The following is a 19,731-nucleotide window of genomic DNA, read 5'->3' on the forward strand; positions in this document are numbered from 1 at the left end:
ACACAAAATGCATACTCTACCCCCTCATGAACAGATAAGGAGAGCCGTTGTTGCACCAACATCAGTTGGCAATAATATGACTGATTGTTGGGTGTGCGGACTCATGCCACACAATACACAAAAGGGAATGCCATATTTGGTTCTTCCTTTCTCATACGAAGGTTCAGCTTGGGCCTATTTGACAATGTTTTCAGCCGCATACCACAACAGACTTAGAAGCCCTGTGAGAACTTCTAAAATGGACTAGACTTTAGCCACAGTTCCTTGATCAAAGGTATAGTGGTAATGGCCAAGATTATAGAGAAGAGTAAGATTCCATTAGATGAGAAGAAAGCTTATGATGGATGGAATGTTACCCACTATGTCTCCATTCTTGGTGACAAAACTAAAATAGGCGAGTCTTCCCCAGTGTGGACTGTGCCCCATAAAGGTAATTTTTGTCTCCAAATCAACAGCAAGAAAGCTGACGACAATCAGAAATGTACATACACATATATTTTCTTGTCTCTTGATTTCCCTCCGTTAGTTCCGTCTCAAGGAACATATTTTGTTTGTAACGATCGAGCTTATACTTGGCTACCTTCCAACTTTTCTGGAACGTGCTACATAGCTTTCCTCCTTCCCCCTACATATACGGCTTTGTCAGACCACCACAGAGTTAGACATAGCAGAGGTGTATTTGATGCCAAAGACACGGCAGAACAAGAGGGAGGAGATTTCCTTAAAGGATTCCTTCCCTTTTGGGGCCCGATGGTCAATAGCAGACACATCAGGCAACTGGTCCGAGTGGTTGAGACCACTATCAATGTTACTGCAGGTGCGATAGGTAACATTACAGCAGAACTTCAAGCTGGCCGTCTTATGACGCTGCAAAATCGAATTGCGCTAGACGTGATCTTAGAAGACTGAGGAGGTGTCTGTAGATTGATCGGATCTAGTTGCTGCATTTATATTCCAGATGACGCTCCAGCAGTATACCAAGCCATTTCCAAATTGCACACTGTCTCCGAGTCGATTCATCAGGACGAAGGAGATTGGTCTTTTATGAGATGGTTTTGGGGAATATTGTCAACTTGGGGATGGCAGATCTTAACGTTCCTTGGAGCAATTTTAGCCGTCATATTCCCTTGTAGCCTATGCGTTCAGTGTGGTCCTGCAGTCTGTGGCCTGTTGGCTACTTTATGTGTTCCACGATCTGCTGCTCAGAAGACAGAGAATATTAGAATGATGGTGCAGCAACAGTTTGAAGATCTCATGAACATCAGTGTTGATTCTGACTCAGATTAGCATGAGTTGGTTTGTTTTTGCCTGAGTAATGGCAAAAGGAGGGTCTGAGGTTCTGTAAATTACGAATTCGTTCGTGCTCAGCCTCCATTTTGTGATCGCCGCCATTTTATGTTGCCCTCACTCAGGCAGCTTGGCGAACGCGATGTTTTTGTCGTTTCTGCTTTGTGTGTCAGGTGACTTCCTCGCCTATGTTTACTAACGAGTCTCAGGGTTTGGCCGAGTACACTAATTCCTGTCTGAGCTGATTAATCCCCGTCCGGACTACATGTCGTTTCACACCATTGTTCCCTTTAAATTATCTTATCTGCTGTCCTTCGCTACATGCCTCATGCATTCACCTGTTTCACGAACTGTCCTTTTACAACACGCAGCTGTGTTTTCTCTGCTTGTAAATCTAATTGTGTGGATTCATTTGTGAGTTACTTAAGGGGTCGAATGACAAACAAGAACCGGGAACTTGAGTTGCTTTGGTATATAAACATTGTCTGTAACATTTGCCTATAGCTCATGCTCGTGTGTGATTGCATTTTGCATTGTATTGTATCGTATATAAACCTGTGCGCCATGGAGTTAAGTGGCAGTCTCTTTTGAACCTCGTTGTACTGACGACTTCTAAGACCACTGTACCAGCTGCAGCTAATAAATACCGTCTTCTACGGCAGACGAAGAGTCCGTGTCTCTGTTTTGACAAGGCAGGTGACTTCCGGGGATTTCAGGCGCACCCTGCGCCGCCAGGCCTTAAGGCTGCGGTTCTCCAGGAATAAAACAGAAGATTCTTGGCTGGGCTTCGATTCTGATCCACAACACCGAAGATTACGAGGCGAGGGTCAATCACGACTGTAAAGCCCAGGGAAGATGTAAGTTTGCTGCTTATGGAGTTCCAAAAGGACGTCAAGTAAGGACAATCAAAAAACATGTGCGCAACAGAGGCCGAAACTAAGCCACACCGAGCAAAGGCCAACGGGCCGCCTGCGGAGAACTTAGACAACCTCTGTGGAGAGTAGTAGGCCCTATGTAGGGTAAATAAATGGTTCCTGCGGAGCCAGGCTGGTTTAACTAGGTCCCACAAGACATTACAAGACGTTAGCCACAGGTCATTCACATTCAGGCTAGGCATCAAGGAACCCCACAGAAGCTCGGGAAGATGGAAATCCCCGTCAATCTCTTCCAGGATTAAATTATACCATAAATAAACTTCTTTTGTTACAGGTGGTTTATCCAGCAAGAGAGATTCCAGTTGACTGCCTCCCCCTAGCGGCAAGTTGTTTCGACAAGGGGTTTGGGTGGAAAAGGCTTGAGCCCAACTTGATATTTGCAAATATTTAAATCTTGAAAAGTTGGGACCCACTTTGCTCACTAGATATTCCCATGGCAGCAAAGTTCCTTCCGCAAACAAATCTCCCCATGTTGATATTCCAGCCTCTTTTATTGGAATTGCTAGTGTGTCACTCACCCAACCTGGAGCAGCAGGGAGATCCCATATGGGAGATCTGTTAAAATAGTATCCCAATTTTAAAGAGGATCTGAGATTAGTTCAAGATCTTGCTAAGCCTTGCAACACCTTCAGTTTGACTTTCTTAAAGTATTTGGGGTCGCCAAACTTAAACAGGAAACCTGACTGCCTGACTCCTTCACCCGCCAACAAGACCGAAAACATCGTCCCTATACCCTGATCAGTTGGCATTTTTAGCAGCATTCGTGCGTGCGATAGTTGAAATGCCCACGCATATATCTGCAGGTCCGGGCCTGCCAGACCACCCTTCTCCCTACACCGCCTAATTTTCTTCCAGGCAATCCTTACGTTTTTCTTATTCCAGATAAATGAAGTAATATCCCCCTGTAGCTTAGCCAGGATAGATGTATCAAAATAAAGTGGGATTGTGTTAAATAAAAAAGACACCTTAGGTAGAATGGACATTTTCACCAAATTTGCACGACCCAGGACAGTCAGGGGAAGATGCCCCCAGGAACCCATTAACTTTCGACACTCTTTAGCAACTATAGCAAAATTAGTGGAAGCGATCAAATTAATATCTTTAACAATTTTTAACCCCAGATATCTCAAGTTTGTGCTGAGTTGCTCGTTAAATCCTGTTCCATCACTATTCCACGCCATTATCTCAGTCTTTGAGGCATTTACCTCATACCCTGAGACACTCCCGAATTCCAGGGCTAACTTGATGGCTGCAGGAAACGCGGTGCTGATCTCTGACGTCATAATCATGACATCGTCCGCGTACAGGGCCACCCTCTTTTCCCAATCTCTATACTTTAAAGGCTTGATGGTGTTATCCTCCTGTAGTTTTTGAGCAAATGGCTCAATATAGAGGTCGAAAAGCAACGGGGATAAAGGGCAGCCCTGTCGTGTTCCTCTTGTAACAACAAAGGGTACGGACAGACCTCCAATAACCAGGACAGATGCAGTCGTACTATGTTACAAAAGTTTTACCGCTCTGCAAAAGCCCTCGCCCACATTGAACTTAGCCAAGGCCCCCGACAGGTACAACCAATTGACCCTGTTGAAGGTCTTGGTGGCATCCAACGTGAGGATAGCCAGTGGCATTGAGGTGGTGGTCGCCATATCTATAGCTCCTATTAGATCGTACGTCATTTCCAAGAGCTGGCGACCCTTAACAAAGCCCTTCTGGTTGGGATGGAAAATTTCGGGAGCAACCTGACGCAAAGATTTTATAGTCTGCGTTAAGATTTGATATGGGACGGTATGAACCACAGTCAGTAGCAGCCTTGCCTGGTTCCAGAATCAGTGTAATAGATGCGTTGTTCCAGGATTTGGGGGGGAGAACCCCCTCCTGCAATATTTGATTGAAAAGCACAGTAAGGAAGGGAGATATTTCTACTGCCAAATTCTTATAGATTTCGGCTGGCAAGCCGTCAGGGCCTGCAGCCTTACCCCCCCTTTCTACTTTGTATTGCCGTCGCCACCTCTTCTTCTGTAATCGCCATATCTAAAAAGGCGTTTAGTTCTGTGGATAGTGATGATAGAGAGATGCCATTCAGCCACTCACCTATACTTTCAGGGGAGATGTCCTTATCCTCCTGATATATATTCTGGAAGAATTCTTTGAAGACTAATCTAATTTCTACATCAGATGACACATTCCCTGCGCTAGTTGTAATTGAATCAATGTTATTACAAAGCAGAGTTGTCTTGTACAAGGCAGCTATTGGATGTAACTCCCACCTCAGGAAGAAACTCCTTACAGGCCTCTTATAGTTGCAAATGATGGCTGAGCTGAAACAGCAATGGGGGTGCAGACAAACTGAGAAACTGATTGAGAAAACTAACGTGAGAGCAGGTGATACTAGAGGGAGAGCAGAGCCCAAAAGATTAGATTGTACCGGGATCCCAGGAGTTGTTGGTAGGACAGAGGGACTGCACACGTGGGGAGGATAGCTTTGAACCAAGTCTAACACCTGGGGGATAACTTTGAAGTAAGAACACAAAGAGGGCGTTATCTTAGAGCTAGACTCAAGCACAGACTTGGTAGACTTAACTGATTTGCCAGCTCTCTTTGCTCGCTTAGCTTTTACCTCAGTATACAAATATGATGAGGATTTAGAGGGAGATTTAGACGCCTCACGACCCCCTTCAGTGCCGCCCTGGGGTGCTACCCCAGTATCCAGCCCTGTAGGAGCCTGTACAATAGGTTCAGTAGACAGCCCCCTCCTTCCCTCTCTTTATTTTTTGCGGGATTGGACCCCTCTGCTTTTTTCCTTGCACCGTGCCCCCTGACTTGCAGTATCCAGAAGAACCCTGGTAGTGGAGACAGGTGGGGAAGGCAGCACCTTGATGGGGGATTTAACCTAGATTAAACTAAGCTCTTTTTTAGTAGTAGCTCGTGTGGTGACTCTAGTGAAGCTCTCCCCCCGCACACCACCTAGCCCTAAACCTGTTGCCACCACTGCAGGAGAATGCACCACCTCCCGCTCCACCGCTCCCACCTCCTCCGCCCTCCCCCTCACCTCCGCTGCTATGTCCGCCGCTCCAGCCGCCTCAACCGGCTCACACCTCCTCGCATCCACGCTGGAACGTGGATTTCTCCGGAGACAGAGCAGATGCCTCCCACGACGGAGCTCCAGGGCGGCCCGATTCCACGGCCACAGACCCGTCTGCGAGGGCGAAGACGGAGGTGGAGGCGGGTGCGAATGAACACCAGGGGCCTCCGGACTTGGCAGAAGCACGCCCAGAAGGAAGCACATAGACACAGAAAAGAGACCGCGATACTGCGGCGGCTATCCTAAGAAGGTAACTATTACTGGGAAAAAGAAAGGCTTTCAAAAATAGTTATGCGTCTTCACATGAAAACCTCCACAGGCTTTTTTTAGCATGGTTTCTAGCTCCCGGAGCTATCTCTGCATGACACTCTGTGAGGGCTCAGAGCGGAGTACCGCGGCAGCTAGCCTGCTGCCGCCATGTTCCTCATTTATAGTTCATTCTTGAGCAGAACACGTATTATTTGCTCATTCACTGGAACAAAACACCTATTCTTTGCCAGACGAGGCCAACAGGTCATAAAATTCGCTCCTCCGAGATTGGGCGAGTCGATGCCTCATTGCCTGAGACTGATGTTGTATAGGTCTTGTCGTATTACTAAGACTGAAGTCTAATGCCGGAGCAGCATATTTTAAACACATTTCTTCAATTTTACATTTCACATTTTATGCTCACCGCTTTGTTGATCAGGACGTCCTGGTTGCATACAATCCCCCAAGCAGTAATGCCAATAGATAAAATCTCACAATCCATATCACTATTGCTGTTTTCAACATAGAAGTCTCTCACCGCCTTTCCAATGTGTTTCACCGCATTAGTGTTGATACCTTCAGTTATGATCCAAGCCCCTGAGGAGACAAGAGCATGACAATTGTAACAAAAACAGATTATTTAAGGCTAATATTTATGATTCAGAACTAGGACATCCTGGTCTGTATGTTTTGATAACTTGCTCTCTAACAAACAGCCACTGTAATCTACAGGGTTATAATACAGTGGCCACAAAGATAACACAGCAATGGCAGTAGTTTGTTTTAATTGTGTCTAAGTGTTAGGGAACATCAGTCTGTAAAGCTTCAGACCAAGAGTATGCATTAGTTATACTGGGTCAAAATGTGTTCACAAGTTCCAAAACAAAGTAATTCCAGTATTATTCGTCTTGAGACTTACTTTCAGGCCTGACTTGATGCGTTGCTTGAATATAAACAAAAGGAAAGGAGAGAGCTGACTTTTATGATTCCGGTCAATTCGATACAACAAACAAATTAGGAGGATACCAGGAGAAGGTAAGCCCAATGAAAGGTCAACTGCCTGGTGTCGAAAAAAATGAGGGTACTCAATCACAGTACGGGTGCCAGTAAGGAGCTGCCATTCTGGTCTGATCAGGGAAAACTGTCCAGCTTACCCACCCACACATGTCCTTTTCCATAGCCGTATTTGCCTCAGGTCACAATCGGATCCTTAAGCCCTGGCAGGTGGGGACATGGTGGCTGGTTAGAGCCAGCGGCCCGGAGTCTGCTTCCTTTCACAAGAAGATCCATGTTCACATGCGAGTCCTTCTCCACAATGCGCCCTTATCTGCAGTTCTTCCACCTCTGGGCAGGTATTGTGGTTTGTCTTCTGACTTCTAGTATCATCTCCTTCCTCCTCGAGATACCAGTGAAATATATTGAATCAATCAGGATTTGTAGAGCGCTGCTGCTTCACCTGTGAGGGTCTTGAGGCGCTGTTGGATAATTCTACCAGTTCTCCTATAGGTTGAACATCCATGTCTTGAGGTCCTTCCTCAACTGATGGAAAGTATGTATAAGCTATAAAAAAATATAATGTTACTTACCCAGTAAGCACCAGTTCTTGGCATATAGAGCTGTAGATTCACATGCTTTGCATACTCCTACCATCTAGTGTTGGGTCCGGATGTTTGCAAGTTGTTTTTATTAGAAGAATTCTTTCCAGTCACAAGGTAGGTGACTCCTACTTTCGTGATAGTGGGCATGGACATCGACTCCATTGTTAGATTGTTTTCCCGCAGAGGGTGAGAGTGGAGTCAGTAAAGGTAAAATAGAGATGTCGAGGCATATGTATGTAAGTAAGAAGAACTGGGTGGGTGGGTGGGTGCTTGTGAATCTACAGCTCTACATGCCAAGAACAGATGCTTACTTGGTAAGGAGTAGTTTCTGTCCTGTAACTCCAGTTCTGTAGTAGGGGTAGCTCTGTTATAGTCATAATCTAGTGAATAGTCCCGCCCATGTGCGTGGACCCCGGCAATCAAAAATAATCTCTTAAGTTGTCAAATCATGCAGAAACTGCAAAGACACTTAAGAGAGAATTTAAAGACAAATAATGCAGCCTATATCCACAGGCTACACTGTCCAGTACTTCAACTAGAAATTCCACCAAACAACACCACACACAACACAGCCTGCCCAGTTTCTACCATAGAGAAACTTGCCTCCACCAGTAAAAGACTCTGGAATGATAGAGAGGAAGGCATGGACAGACAAGCCCCATAGGCTGCCATTATGTGGCCTAAATAGGATACTGTGCCTTTAAGAGAACTTTCCAGAACTTTCTCCCAGTATCCCAGAATGCATAGCAGGTCCCTCTTACTTTCAGTTCTTTTTGAAGGCGTAGCACGCCAGACCTGTAGCATTCCTTACATGAAGAAATATCTCCACCGGGGAGGAGGGCGGGCGCTTATGACTATAATAGAGATACCCCCACTACAGAACTGGAGTTACAGGACAGAAACTACTCCTTCTGTAGTAGGGGATCTCTGTGTATAGTCATAATCTAGTGAATAGAATGGCAAGCCCATCCCCACACCAAAGCGGCGGTGGAGAAAGAAATTAACACCACTATAGTGCGAACAAATTCCGCAGCGAAGCCTGTCCAACCTGAGCATCTGCCCTGGCATCAGTGTCCAGACAGTAATGCTTAGCAAAGGTATGAACCGACTTCCAAGTGGCTGCTTTGTAGATTTCAGCAATCGGCACGTTACGGAGCAAGGCTGTTGTGGCAGCTTTGCCCATGGTGGAATGAGCCTTAGGCTTACCTCCTAAGGTCTTATTAGCTTTTTGGTAACACAATTGTATGCAGGACACAATCCACCTAGAAATGGACTGCTTAGAGGTAGCAAGACACGTCCTGACTGATCCATAATTGATAAACAACTGGTCAGACCTATGAATATCTTTGTTTTTTTCCAGATAAAATTTCAACACCCTCCTAACATCCAGGGAATGGAGAGACCTTCTCAGGAGCCATGCCGCCAAACTCAAAGACGAGAGGTTGGGGTGTAACATCTGTCCCCCGAACTTCGTGAGAAGGTCCGGCCTGCACGGCAGCCGAATGTGAGGAAGGAGAGACCAGTGAAGCAAGTCCGTGAACCACCACTGTCTGGGCCATTCCGGGGCAATGAGTATCATCCGAGCCCTGGACCGGGCCAGCTTGATGAGCACCGCCGGAATCAGGGGAATGGGTGGAAAAGCGTACAGAAAGCTGTTCGACCAGTTGATCCATAACGCATTCCCCAGCGTCCTCTGCTGGTAGTACCTGGAGGCGAAGTCTCGGCATTTGCTGTTTTCGGCGGTGGCGAACAGATCTACGTCTGGAGTTCCCCACCTTGCGAAGACCTCTCTTAGTACTTTGTCGTTTATGACCCATTCGTGGTTTTCCTGAACCAGTCTGCTCAGTGCGCCTGCCTGACCATTCTGCACACCTGGCAGATGGGTAGCCGTTATCGTCAGTCCTCTGGCCAGAAGCCAGTGCCAGATCATCTGCGCCTCCTGCGACAGAGTGCGTGATCTCGAGCCCCCCTGCATGTTGAGGTAATACATTGTGGTAGTATTGTCCGTATGAACAAGCAGAGAGTTGGTCTGAAAGGACGGAAGAAAGGCCTTCAGTGCCAAGTGAACAGCTCTGAGTTCCAGGAAATTGATGTGATACGTGGCCTCAGGGCTTCATTTGTGCCGGTGCTTGCCGGTGCTTAGCACCGGCACTTATTTATCAGGGCCGGGTCTAGCTGTCAGGGGAACGCACATCAATGACTGCACAACGTGCCTAGAGTTAGACAACGCACTTTATTGTGAAACTCCTTCTGCCGAAGAGCTGAGCTGAGCGATAATAAATCTATGCCTCCCGTCAGTGTTGCCGGTGGGGGCTGGATTTCGTTTAGTCCTGTGCAACCACCGCAACACTGCGTACATAACCATTTAAAATTTCATTTGCCGCCAGCCAGCCGTAGCGTCATGAGGCACGCACGGCACGCACTACGCACCAGCAGTCCGGAACCATTAACTGAAGAAGCAGCATGTGTGTCATGCAGTGTGTAGCAGCATTCCTCTTCAAAAACAGCCCTGCCAAGTGTCACATTATTTACCGCAAGTAAAAATACCAACGCTTAATGTGTAGAGGATCACAATGGGCAGACTTTGTATGTCGAATTAGCTTCCTCCGCTAGAGTGGGGCCGATAGCGCCTGTCAGGTGATTCACTGGTCGCTGTGCAGCAGGGTCCGGACTCGGCTAAGGCTTCAGCACAATGATGTGTTTTTTTTCCTGCCAAGACCTGGGCCCCCAGGAACAGCTGTCACAAGTCGGGTGTTTGAACTGACCTCTCTGATCTCGACAGACTTCAGGGCAGCCGGACGCTCCCTCTCTGCAGCACAGAGTTGAGGGCCAGGGCCTGGCTTCGCTTTCTGTGAAGCTTGATGCAGGCTTTTCTCGAAGAACAGGGGCCAACTGTTTCCCATAGTGTTTGTGCTGTTTCGACTGTCCTCAGTGTCAGGTAGGAACGTTTTTTTAAAAAAAATAATGCAGTACTGTTTGTTACAGCTCTTGTGGTGCAGGGGCCTGTGCCTGTGCCTTGCAATACAGGTCAGGTTTCCCTCTCCCGAATGTGTTTTCAGTTGGCTTTTTATTTACGCCAATACAGTGCTGAGGCCCGTGTTTTCTGTATATTTATAAGCACTTAAAGCCACTGCTGGGACCCGGAGCTGAGCGCTATTATTTCCCCTCAGACTTTCATTATCCTAATGTTGCTAAAAGGTTTAGTTTGGGTAGAAATCTATTATTTTAAGTAAAACCAACCATAGTGGCATTCCTCCTCACACCCTACATTTCACACCTGCTCCACTACACTTGCTTACAGTACCACAGACAAATCACAATGCTGTCTCCAGTTTAAAAATTACCAGACCATTTTCGGCTACATACACTTTACTACAATATAAATTAATTAACTCCTGACTCCTTCTGAAACCATTTAAATATCACACAATGAATCTGAAAACTTGGCAACTATGATTGGTGTTATTTCTGATATTTATCTGTTTTCCTCTTCTTCATTGCTTGATATTGCTCGCTAGAAAGTGTCACTCATAGTTGTTGAATGTCACTCATAATTAGACTGAAATTATGGAAATGCCACACATAAGCAATCTGAAACCTTGGCAGCTATGAAAAAGGCAGTAAACCTAGTAAGTAACCAACTCTGCTTTCACAGTGGAATATGCTTATTTTTAAATGTTTGCTGACCGCAGCTTCTTCGGGGCCATGTGAAAGATGACATCTGTTTATTTTGAAATGTTCATGTCTCTTAAAGTCAATGAAGGGTTTGATCAGTTTATTCTGGAAGCTTTGGTGTGCGGCTGTCGCTGGGTGAATCAAGTTCATTTTGCACAGTCTGACGGGACAATTCGTTGCAACGACAAGGGATTGAATCGGTGTAATGCTGGAACGAGGTATTGAATGTATGTGCAAAATTATGACCTCGGGCACTCAGGCTACGAGCCCGATAAAGAAAGATAGAAACAGAGCGATGGGAAGTGTAGGGTGAGGATGGGTCCTTGCACTTCCCTGGTGCAAGCTCCTTGTGGTTACCTCTGGTGCCAGCCTATCACACTGCGCACCTGTGATACCTTGTCACACTGCTTATCAATGCTATACAAGGGAGGATCCAGAAAATAAAAATATCTCCCTCTTTGACCATCCCTGTAAGGCGCCAGTGAGCGAAACAGGACACCATCCCTAAAGGTTTAAAGGAGAGTTGGTGCTCAAGAAACCTTTTTTAATAGCTAATGATAAAATAGGGTTTTAAAGTGATTCCACAAACAAAAAATGGCTTCTGAATGTGTGCCAAAGGAATAATACAAAACTTATTTCCAGTTCGCTGAGGCTGACATAAATGGGGTTTCCTTCCCTTAGACACCCTTTCTCCGCTTTTCCTTTCAATAATGTTTTTTTCCTTTTCTCACCTCCATACTTTTTGTTTCCGTTTTGAAAATCCCAACCTTTTTGATAGCAAAACTCCTTCATAAATCAGCCTTATATGGGTAAATGTAAAGTCTTGAGTACTAACAAAAACCAATGCTGATGGTGTAACCCCCGATGTAACGCCAGGAAACATTCCCAGGCCTCAATTCAAATATTCAATTGATTCAAACACTATGTATTGAAGTTAAAGTGGAATATATATTTTATGGCACTCGAACTTTGATACAGAGTAAATAACACAGGTCTTGTGTTGGGCTGCAAATAATGACCATGGAGGGAGCCAGTAAGTGCATATTTTGTTACATTTGTCATCATTGACCTCAATTTAACAAGCTCCTTTCTGCCTTTCAAAAACATAAATGTCACATACACTATGATTAGCATTCAGCACATCTTAAGTTAGCGACCTTTTAGGTTTGTCTTGATCACACGTGCACCATTGATACCAGATTTTTCCATATGATATACATGAACAGACTAGGACACAAGTTTGTAGAATTGCTTGCATTTCTTAGAAAGAAAGATATGCGATTATTCCATACAGTTGTTACAGATATGTCAGCACAGAGGAGCTTGAGGACACACAGAATGTTGTTACAACTAACTTTCTCAACTAGGATGACACTGAAGCCTTACTGGACAATCTATACCGCCATAAATCACTGCTCTCTGTCAGGTTGGCCCCATCCAAAACTAGAAACACTAAATTTGGCATTAAACCCACAAAAAATGGTCCAATGTGGTGACAGTGGAACTGAAACAAACCAGTCTCGACCTCTCATGCAAGCTGCACAAGACTATTTTGACTGAAGATATCCCCTCTCTAAGAGATACCTGTAAGGCCTCCAAAGTGCCATAAAGAGAGCCAAAAAGTCTTAATTTACAAAATTAATCTAACAGGTCTGACTGAATAAGACAAACCTTCAGCATCTTTTAAGAACTTTCTAATCCAGATGCCCAGAAGAACAACCCCTGCGCATCAAAACCATATTGTGACAAACTCCTGGATTTTTTTTTGTTCAAAATTAGTACCATCCCTGACTCCAACTTCACATGCCCTGTACCCTCTGCCTGACACTCTCTCTCCTTTCTTCACATCGTGAGTCCTTTCTCTGCCTCTGTCTACATGGCTATTGCTTCACTGCCAGCACTCAACCCTCCCTAGTATCTCTGCCATGGCATTTTGATGCCATTAAATTTATGAGCGTAGGCATCAACAATAGGAAGACGGGAGCCAAAAAGGTAGTAATTATAGGTGTACCCTTTCAGTGCATTTGTCATTTCAGCCAATTTATTCTCAAATTGTGTTTTAAATGCACTTTTTGAATTACAATTTTTCAAAATGTTTTCGAGTGGGGGAACCTCATATCAAGAACTTTTATTTGAGGAAGACTCCCTTGCTGGAATTCAGACCGGGTATTACATCTGGCTTTCAACAGTGCCAATTGAGAATGTGGGTTGGGACGAATAAGTGGGTGGAGCCAGTGGAGGAAGTGGGTGGAGCCAGGTAAAGTGGGTGTGGTCTCCTAAAAAAAATTGAGCACCTGCACTTAATATTTTACAAATTAAGCACTGCGTGGCCTCCATCGGGGACCACGTTCCTTGAATGTGTAGGTTTCCGGAGTGTGCTCCCCACCCCAGGAGAGAGGCATCCATCACGACAGTCTGCGTGGGAATGTCCTTGTGGAAGGGAACCCCTCTGAGGAGATTCTCCGCTGAACACCACCACTTCAGTGACTGAAGAGCATGCAGAGACAGTCGTATCTTGTCGTCCCAAGATCCTTTCCTCTGATCCCACTGGTCTTCCAAGCACTCCTGCAGCCGTCTCATGTGCAGCCGCGCGTGTGGCGTCAGGAAGATACAAGAGGCCATCGATCCCAGTAGAGAAAACACCGTCCTCACTGTTGTAGATGGAGTTGTCATAAGAGCCTGAGCCTTCCGAAGGAGTGATAATCGTCGCTCTTCTGAAGGAGACACGCTTGCTGACAGCGTATTGATGGAGGCTCCCAAGTACTGTATGCATTGGACCGGAGTCGGGACAGACTTGAACATGTTGATGTGCAACCCCAGCTTGTTCAAGAGAATGCACGTCGTCTGGAAGTGTGCTCGCGCTTCCGAGAAGGAGGATGCCTTGATCAACCAATCGTCCAGGTACGGGTAGACAAACACCTTGTTCTTCCGTAGGTGTGCTGCTACCACCGCCATACACTTCGAGAATGTTCTCGGCGCAGACTTTAGTCCGAATGGGAGTACTGTGTATTGATAATGATTGGCGCCGACTTGGAACCGCAGGAACTTCCTGTGTTTGTGTGCAATGGGCACATGGAAGTACGCATCCTGTAGGTCTGTAGCACATAGCCAGTCTCCCTGTTGCAACTGAGGATAAATCTGATGCAACGACAGCATGCAAAACTTTTCCCTGCGAATCCATCTGTTTGCCTGTCGCAAGTCCAGAATGGGCCTAAACTCGTTCTTGTCCTTCTTGCGAACCAGGAAGAACCGGGAGTACAGACCTCTTCCTCTCTGAGACAGAGGGACGTCTTCTATCGCCCTTTTCCTTAACTGGATATCTGCCTCCGCCTGAAGCTCGCGCAACTGAAACTGCGAGTTGACCGGTGGAATTGCCGGAGGCGGGCTGGTGAACCGAAGACTGTATCCATTGCAAACAATATTCAGCACCCACTTGTCCTGAGTAATTTTTCTCCACTCTGCCAGAAAAAACTTGAATGCTTCCCCCTACCGGAGTGGGTAACAGATCCGGGGGAAGTAAGTGCTCAGGGCCTAGACCCGGCCGGGCCTTTGGTCGCTGGAGCCGACTATTGGCCTCCTCTGCCCTTCTGGCGTTTCTGGAACGGCTTACGGAACTGTTGATGTTGCTGCGACTGTCCCGAAGGTTGGCCACGTCCTCTGCCTTGCCCACCGAACCGCCATTGGAATATGTGGTACGATTTCTTTGCTTCTTTGGGCTTCTTTGGGCTTCTCCAGGCCCACAGCCGTGAGCGTTTCGGCCTCCGCCTTCATGCGGGCCATCTCGTCATCCGCATTCTTCCCAAAAAGGGTCTCGCCGGAGAAAGGAAGGTTGGGTACCCTTTGCTGTGCGTCCGGTTTTAGTGACGTAAGGCGGAGCCAGGCGTGACATCGCTGGTTAACCCCATGGAAAAAACCATGCGCCGCTAATAGGGATGAGTCTGCTGCAGCGCTAACAATCTGATTCGCTACCAGCATCCCTTTATTCAGCACTTCCTGGAAGTCTTCCCGCTTGTCGCGAGGCAAGTGTTCAGCAAACTGCTGGAGGGAGTCCCAGAGGGCGCGGTTGTAGCATCCCAACAAAGCTGTGGCACTCGCAGCCTTCATAGAGGTCGCCGATGTTCCACATACTTTCCTTCAAGCTGAATCCATCCATCTAGACTCTTTATCCGGGGGAACCGTGGATGACGGGGTGGTGGCATGTTGTTTGCGTGCCGCCGTCACAATTACAAAATCCGGAGGGGGTTCCGCCCTCAGAAAGGCCGGGTCCGAATCTGGAGTCCGGTATTTTTTCAGCAATCTCGATGGGGCCGCCTTCGTCACCGCAGGGGTGAGGAAAAGGTCCATGGCCGGTTCCTCCAGGCCCGGCACCAGAGGCAGCAGTGGACGAGACAGGTGTTTCTGGTGCAGTGTCTCGAAAATGACTGATGTCTTAGGCGTGGGCACCGTCAAAGATATGCCCAATTTTGCAGCGCCTCTCAAGAGAACATCATGGAACGCCACCAGGTCATCAATCGGAGACACCCTCGTGTCCGGTGATCCCGAAAAGGTTGGAGTATAGTCCCTGGTCCCTGAGGCCCTTGTGCGAGAGCGAGATCTGTGCCTCCTATGGCGGTGTATCGACCGCGTGGACAACCTGTGGCGCGATCGCTCCTTCCTCCTAGAGCGAGAGCGTGATCTCCCTGCCCGTGGACGCTCCACAGGTTTCCGTGGGGGCGTCTTCCTCGGTTCCACCTGGGGTCAAGGTTTCGGGGTCCCCCTAGGAGGTGTCGGCAGAGGAGGTAATGACGTCGACCTCGGCGGAGGGACCGGAGGTATCACTGACCGAGGGGCAGGCCCGTGCGGCGGAAGTGGTGGTAGTGGTCGTCCTGGCGGAAGTGGAGAGTTGGTGGGAGGGTCCTCCTTAGAAACTGGAGGCGGGGGCGACCTAGGCCGAGTTAGTGTGTACACCACCGAGTACACCGAGCCCGGTGACTCCTTTCGGCGAAGGGGACTGAGACCCAGCCCCTTCAGCAGGCGATCGCTTCCTCTTGCGTCCTCCACTAGATCCACCTGACCTCTGGCGCAGAACTCCTCTTGCGCCGCTTAGGAGAGGTGGAGCGACTCCTAGACGCCGATCTCTTTCTTCTCGACGTAGAGCGTCGCTTTTCCGGCGTTGAACGGCGCATCCGCGACGTCGATCTCTTCCTCCACGACGTCGAACGCCACCTCCGCGACGTCGACCTCTCCTTTCTTGATGCCGAACGCCGCCTCCGCGACGTCGACCGTTCCATTCTCGATGACGAGCGTCGATTCATCCTTCTCGAGGTCCTCGACGTCGAGGAGCCCCTCGACGCCGACCGTCGTCTCGACGGCGATCGGCGGTGTCGCCTCGATGGCGAGCGCCGATGCCTGCCGCTCCATCTTCGACGTCGATAGGTCGACTCCGACGTTGACGATGAGGATGAAGAAGCAGTCGACTGTGGTTTTGACGGCGGCCTATCCAGGCCCTTCGACGTCGAATCTTCACGCCGTCTCGACCCGGAGCCCTAGGGAGATGGGGAACACACCGTCTTCATCCCTCTCGACGCAGGCGTCGAAGCAATCGACGCCGACGGAGACCGGGACCGTTTGCTGGCCTTCCTGCCTCCGGGGAGCCCCCCCAGAGGCCTCAGGAACCTTCCCAGCCTGCCCAGACCTACCTGCAGCCTGCAGTCGTCTCTCTTCAAGGCCTTGAAGCCTAATCTTCAGCCTGTCCCTCAGGGTCCTTGCTGAAAATTGCTGGCAGATGTCACAGTCTTCAGGGACATGTGTGTCAGGGAGACAGACGATGCAGACGTCGTGTGGATCACTCTTGGCCTTCCTCCTTCCACATGCTGGGCATTTGTCCAAAAGGCCAGGCATTTTAGAGCCCTAAAAAGCCTGAACCAACATACAGGAGAGAAGAGAAACACCAAGAAAGATATACTCAAACACTTTTATCCAAAAAAGTGACAAAAATCCAATAAACCCTTGAAACAAGGGAGAGCTCAATGCCAGGGTCCTGTTAGCAGGAGCCGGAAAAAAGAACTGAAAGTAAGAGGGACCTGCTATGCATTCTGGGATACTGGGAGAAAGTTCTGGAAAGTTTTCTTAAAGGCACAGTATCCTATTTAAGCCCCATAATGGCAGCCTATGGGGCTTGTCTGTCCATGCCTTCCTCTCTATCTTTCCAGAGTCTTTTACTGGTGGAGACAAGTTTCTCTATGGTAGAAACTGGGCAGGCTGTGTTGTGTGTGGTGTTGTTTGGTGGAATTTCTATTTGAAGTACTGGACACTGTAGCCTGTGGATATAGGCTGCATAATTTGTCTTTAAATTCTCTCTTAAGTGTCTTTGCAGTTTCTGCATGATTTGACAATTTAAGAGATTATTTTTGATTGCCGGGTCCACGCACATGGGCGGGACTATTTACTAGATTATGACTATACACAGAGATCCCCTACTACAGAAGTAACATTACCCGTTCAAGGCATGTGAGCTGTAGATCACATGCTTTGCATAGACTATACAGCAGTAACTCCCAAAGCGGTGGCTAACCTGTAGCTGTTGCAGTTGTTTGAAAAAGTGTTTTAAGTACTGCCTGGCCTACATTAGCTTGCTGTCTCGCTAACACATCTAGACAATGTTTGGTGAATGTGTGCGGTGTAGACCATGTTGCTGCCTTACAGATGTCAGCTAAGGGAATATTCCTTAAGAAGACCATAGTAGCCCCTATTTTGAGGGTGGAATGTGCCCTAGGAGGTATTGGTAAAGGTTATTTTTGCTTTCACATAACAGGTTTGAATACATTTGACAATCCATCTTACAATGCCTGATTTAGCTATGGGATTGCCTTTGTGTGGTGGCGGAAAAGCAACAAAGCTGTTTTGTGTTGAGAACATCTTTTGGTCTTTCCACATAATGTAGTATATCTCTTCTAACATCTAATGTGTGTAGAGCTCATTCTGCTACAGAATCAGGTTGAGGAAAGAACACGGGTAACTCAACTGATTGATTGATGTGAAAAGCAGAACCCACTTTAGGAAGAAATTTGGGATTGGTTTGAAGAACCACTTTGTCTTAATGAAGTTGAAAGAATGGTTCTTGTATAGTTAGTGTCTGGAGTTCACCAACTTTCCTTAAGGAAGTGATTGCGAAAAGAAAAGCAACCTTCCAAGAGAGGAATAGTAATGGACACTGGACACCAGTGCATTGGTGCAAAAGGCGGACGCATCAGCCTTGTCTTGTAAGGACTATGTTTAAGTGCCATATTGGTGCAGGGGGAACCCTTGGCGGTATCACTCTTTTTAGTCCTTCCATAAAGGCCTTAATCACTGATACTCTGAACAGAGATACGTGTTGTCTGTTTTGTAAATATGAAGCTACTGCTGATAAATGCAAGCAAATGGATGTGTAGGCTAGTCCAGATTTGTGTAAGTGTAAGAGGTAACAGATGATGTTTTGCACTTAGGCATCAAGGGGATTGATATTGTCATTGGTACAATAGATAACAAGTAGTTTCCATTTTGCTGCATAACATGCCCTAGTAGTAGGTCTCCTAGCCTCTTATAGGATATTCCTACAGTCGGGGTAATTGTAAATAACCAAACTCTATGACCTCAGGAGCCAAATCGCCAAGTCGAGTTCTTTGGGATTTGGATGCCTGATTTCTCCATGATTCTCAGTGAGGAGACTAGAGTTGAGATGCAGATTTTGGTTTAGACCTACTGAGAGCTCTAACAGGGTGGTGAACCAAGGTTGGCGTGCCCATGTGGGAGCTATGAGGATCAGCTTGAGGAATGTTTGTCTGAGCTTCTGAACTACCAGCAGAATGAGTGGGAGAGGCGGAAAAGCGTAAGCAAATATCCCTGACCAGTTCATCCACAGGGCATTGTCTTTGGAGAGCGGGTGTGGGAACCTGGAGGCAACGCTTTGTCATTTTGCGTTTTGAGCTGTGGCAAACAGGTCTATGTGTGAAAATCCCCATTCCTGATAATAGGGAAGAAGAACATGGGGATGAAGTTCCCACTTGTGGATTTGCTGTCTCTGTCTGCAGAGAAGGTCTGCAATCTGATTGTTTACTCCTGGAAGATGTTCTGCTAGAAGATACATTTTGTGAAGTATGACTCATTTCCAAATGGCTTGTGATAGACGTAAAAGTTGAAGAGAGTGTGCCCCCCCGTTGTTGTATATAATACATACTTGTCATGTTGTCTGTGCGAACTAGGACAGTTTTGACTATTTGGTGAGGTTGAAAGGCTTTGAGCACTAGAAACACTGGTAGTAGCTCTAGGTGTTTATATGGAGGCTCTTGTATTTCAGAGTCCACAATCCTTGGATTGTGAGAGTCTGTAGGTGAGCGCCCCAACCAGTGAGCGATGCGTCTGCTGTTAGCACTGTCTGTGGAACAGGATAGAGAAAAGGCTGCACTTTGGATACTTTTTGTAGGTTCTAGGATTTTGTCTTAAGTTAGGATTTTGTCTTAAGTCAGGATATTGGCATAAATTAAACTTAAGACAAACTTAAGTTTAACTTATGACAAAATCCTAACATAAAAGAAAATCCTAATTTAGGACAAAATCCTAATTTAGGACAAAATCCTAACTTAAGACTACTAAATGCCTTCTGTGAGTACCAAAGGTAGTAAGTTTATGATTTTGTTGTAAATTAGTTCAGTGAATCGGGCCCTAGATGTCCTACATTGTCGTCAGGAGGAGAAGGTTGTACAGGGTAAAGATCTGGGTTGTTATCTGTAGGTGATTCTGTGTGATAGTCTTTCCAGGGATCTATAGGTACAAAATTGTCTCCCCTATCCCCATCATCATCCTCATCCTCATCATCAGGCGGTGGAGAGTTCTTTGGCGTGATCAATAAATGACGTAAGGGTGGAGAGGTTGGTGTAGGGGGAAC

General features: G+C 47.0%; 1 protein-coding gene across 1 annotated transcript in view; it reads right to left on the reverse strand.

Moving 5' to 3' along the window:
- LOC147693361 (transient receptor potential cation channel subfamily M member 2-like) overlaps nucleotides 1–19,731 on the reverse strand; it is a 1,943,547-nt gene that overhangs the window by 1,707,444 nt on the left and 216,372 nt on the right. The window contains exon 5 of the mRNA XM_086933684.1: nucleotides 5,978–6,150. Within this exon, the coding sequence (XP_086789810.1) occupies nucleotides 5,978–6,150 (173 nt within the window). The remainder of the gene's footprint in view (nucleotides 1–5,977; nucleotides 6,151–19,731) is intronic.

This window comes from Lissotriton vulgaris, chromosome 8 (genome assembly GCF_964263255.1).
Source record: "Lissotriton vulgaris chromosome 8, aLisVul1.2, whole genome shotgun sequence".
Taxonomy (NCBI): Eukaryota; Metazoa; Chordata; class Amphibia; order Caudata; family Salamandridae; genus Lissotriton; species Lissotriton vulgaris.